Source organism: Neophocaena asiaeorientalis, unplaced genomic scaffold, assembly GCF_003031525.2.
Source record: "Neophocaena asiaeorientalis asiaeorientalis breed wild unplaced genomic scaffold, Neophocaena_asiaeorientalis_V1.1 scaffold177, whole genome shotgun sequence".
Classification (NCBI taxonomy): Eukaryota; Metazoa; Chordata; class Mammalia; order Artiodactyla; family Phocoenidae; genus Neophocaena; species Neophocaena asiaeorientalis.
This window is the reverse complement of record NW_020172779.1, coordinates 22,005,507-22,006,692: the sequence shown is the minus strand read 5'-3', so window position 1 is coordinate 22,006,692 and position 1,186 is coordinate 22,005,507. Positions and strand designations below refer to the sequence as shown.

Below are 1,186 nucleotides of genomic sequence, written 5' to 3'. Positions count from 1 at the left end.
CTGCTCATGGGATTTGATGGAGGAGGGTCTGTGGTGAGTGAGGGAGGGCTGCCACGTGCTGGGTCGGGGTGTGGGGGGGGGCAGAGTGGAAGTGTAAACACCTTCTTCCCCTGGACGGTGCTGGGTGGGCTGATTTCCCAGAGAAGCTGACCTGGGAGCCGGTCTCCAGGGGATAGACAGGAAGGGTGGGGGAGGGGAACTCGCTGCAGACCCCAGGTTGACAGTGTTTGACCCAGGGATCTGGTACTACCACGCAGAAGCCCAGGTGGCTACCCCTGTTACAGCGAGCGTTTCTGGGGTCGGCTTTGGTGGGCGCTACATGGAGGCTTCTTCTGAAGACCCCGCGGGCACAGCGAGGATGCAGTGCAGCGGACAGATGCCCCGTGGGGGCTGCGGCAGCTTCTTCCCTCCGCTCTTCCTCTGGGGGTCTCTTGGCCATCCCCTTGACCCTCACCCGTCCGGGTCCTGATGGAGGGGGCCGTCTCTCCTGCTTCTCCGAGGGGCGGTAGGGGCCCTCGCCCCACACTAGGGAGGAGGCAGCAGGTACTGAGCACCCGCCCCGGGCGGCCCTGCTTGCGCTAGACCACCCCGTCCGCAGCCCGGGGGCACCCGCTCGGCCCGCTGGGTAGGCGGGAAGCACACTCTGCAGGTGGTCGTCCTGGAGGAGGTGTACTTCGCTTCCCCCTCCTTTCCTCCACACCCGCGCCCGCTGAGGGTGGGGCGCGGCCGGAGCACCCTCAGACCCCGCTCTCTGGAGACCCGGCCCCTGAGGGCCCTCCGCGGAAAGGCTTTGGGGTGTGGTGACGATCCCGTCTACTTCCCCGCAGGCACGGACCAAGACGTGGGGTCCGCAGGGCACGGCCCCTCCCGGCAGTGCTCAGCGGCCGCCCTAGACCCGGGCGCTGGTCCTTGTGCCCTCCGGACCCGAGTCCGGGGCCCGCACGGCCACTGCGCCGCCGCGGCTCGGCCTCTCAGACCCGTGAGATCCGGTCGGGCCTCTGAGGCGAGGACCGCGCACTCCGCGTCTGTCACCCCCGTTCCACAGATGGGGGTACTGAGGATCGGGGGTGCGAGTGAGCCGGCCACCTACAGCCCCGGTAAGGCGGCGGGAACGGCTCGGCCCAGACCGGCAGGCCGGGACGGCGCGCCCTCGGTGGTCCTCGAGGGCCGCGGCCCTGGGTAGCCG

At 69.6% G+C, this 1,186-nt stretch overlaps 1 protein-coding gene across 1 annotated transcript in view; it reads left to right on the top strand.

Annotated features, from left to right (window-relative positions):
• Window positions 1–945: 945 nt before the first annotated feature.
• Window positions 946–1,186, top strand: part of TSNARE1 (t-SNARE domain containing 1) — an 83,502-nt gene continuing 83,261 nt past the window's right edge. The window contains exon 1 of the mRNA XM_024741217.1: window positions 946–1,097. Within this exon, the coding sequence (XP_024596985.1) occupies window positions 1,046–1,097 (52 nt within the window). The 5' untranslated portion in view covers window positions 946–1,045. The remainder of the gene's footprint in view (window positions 1,098–1,186) is intronic.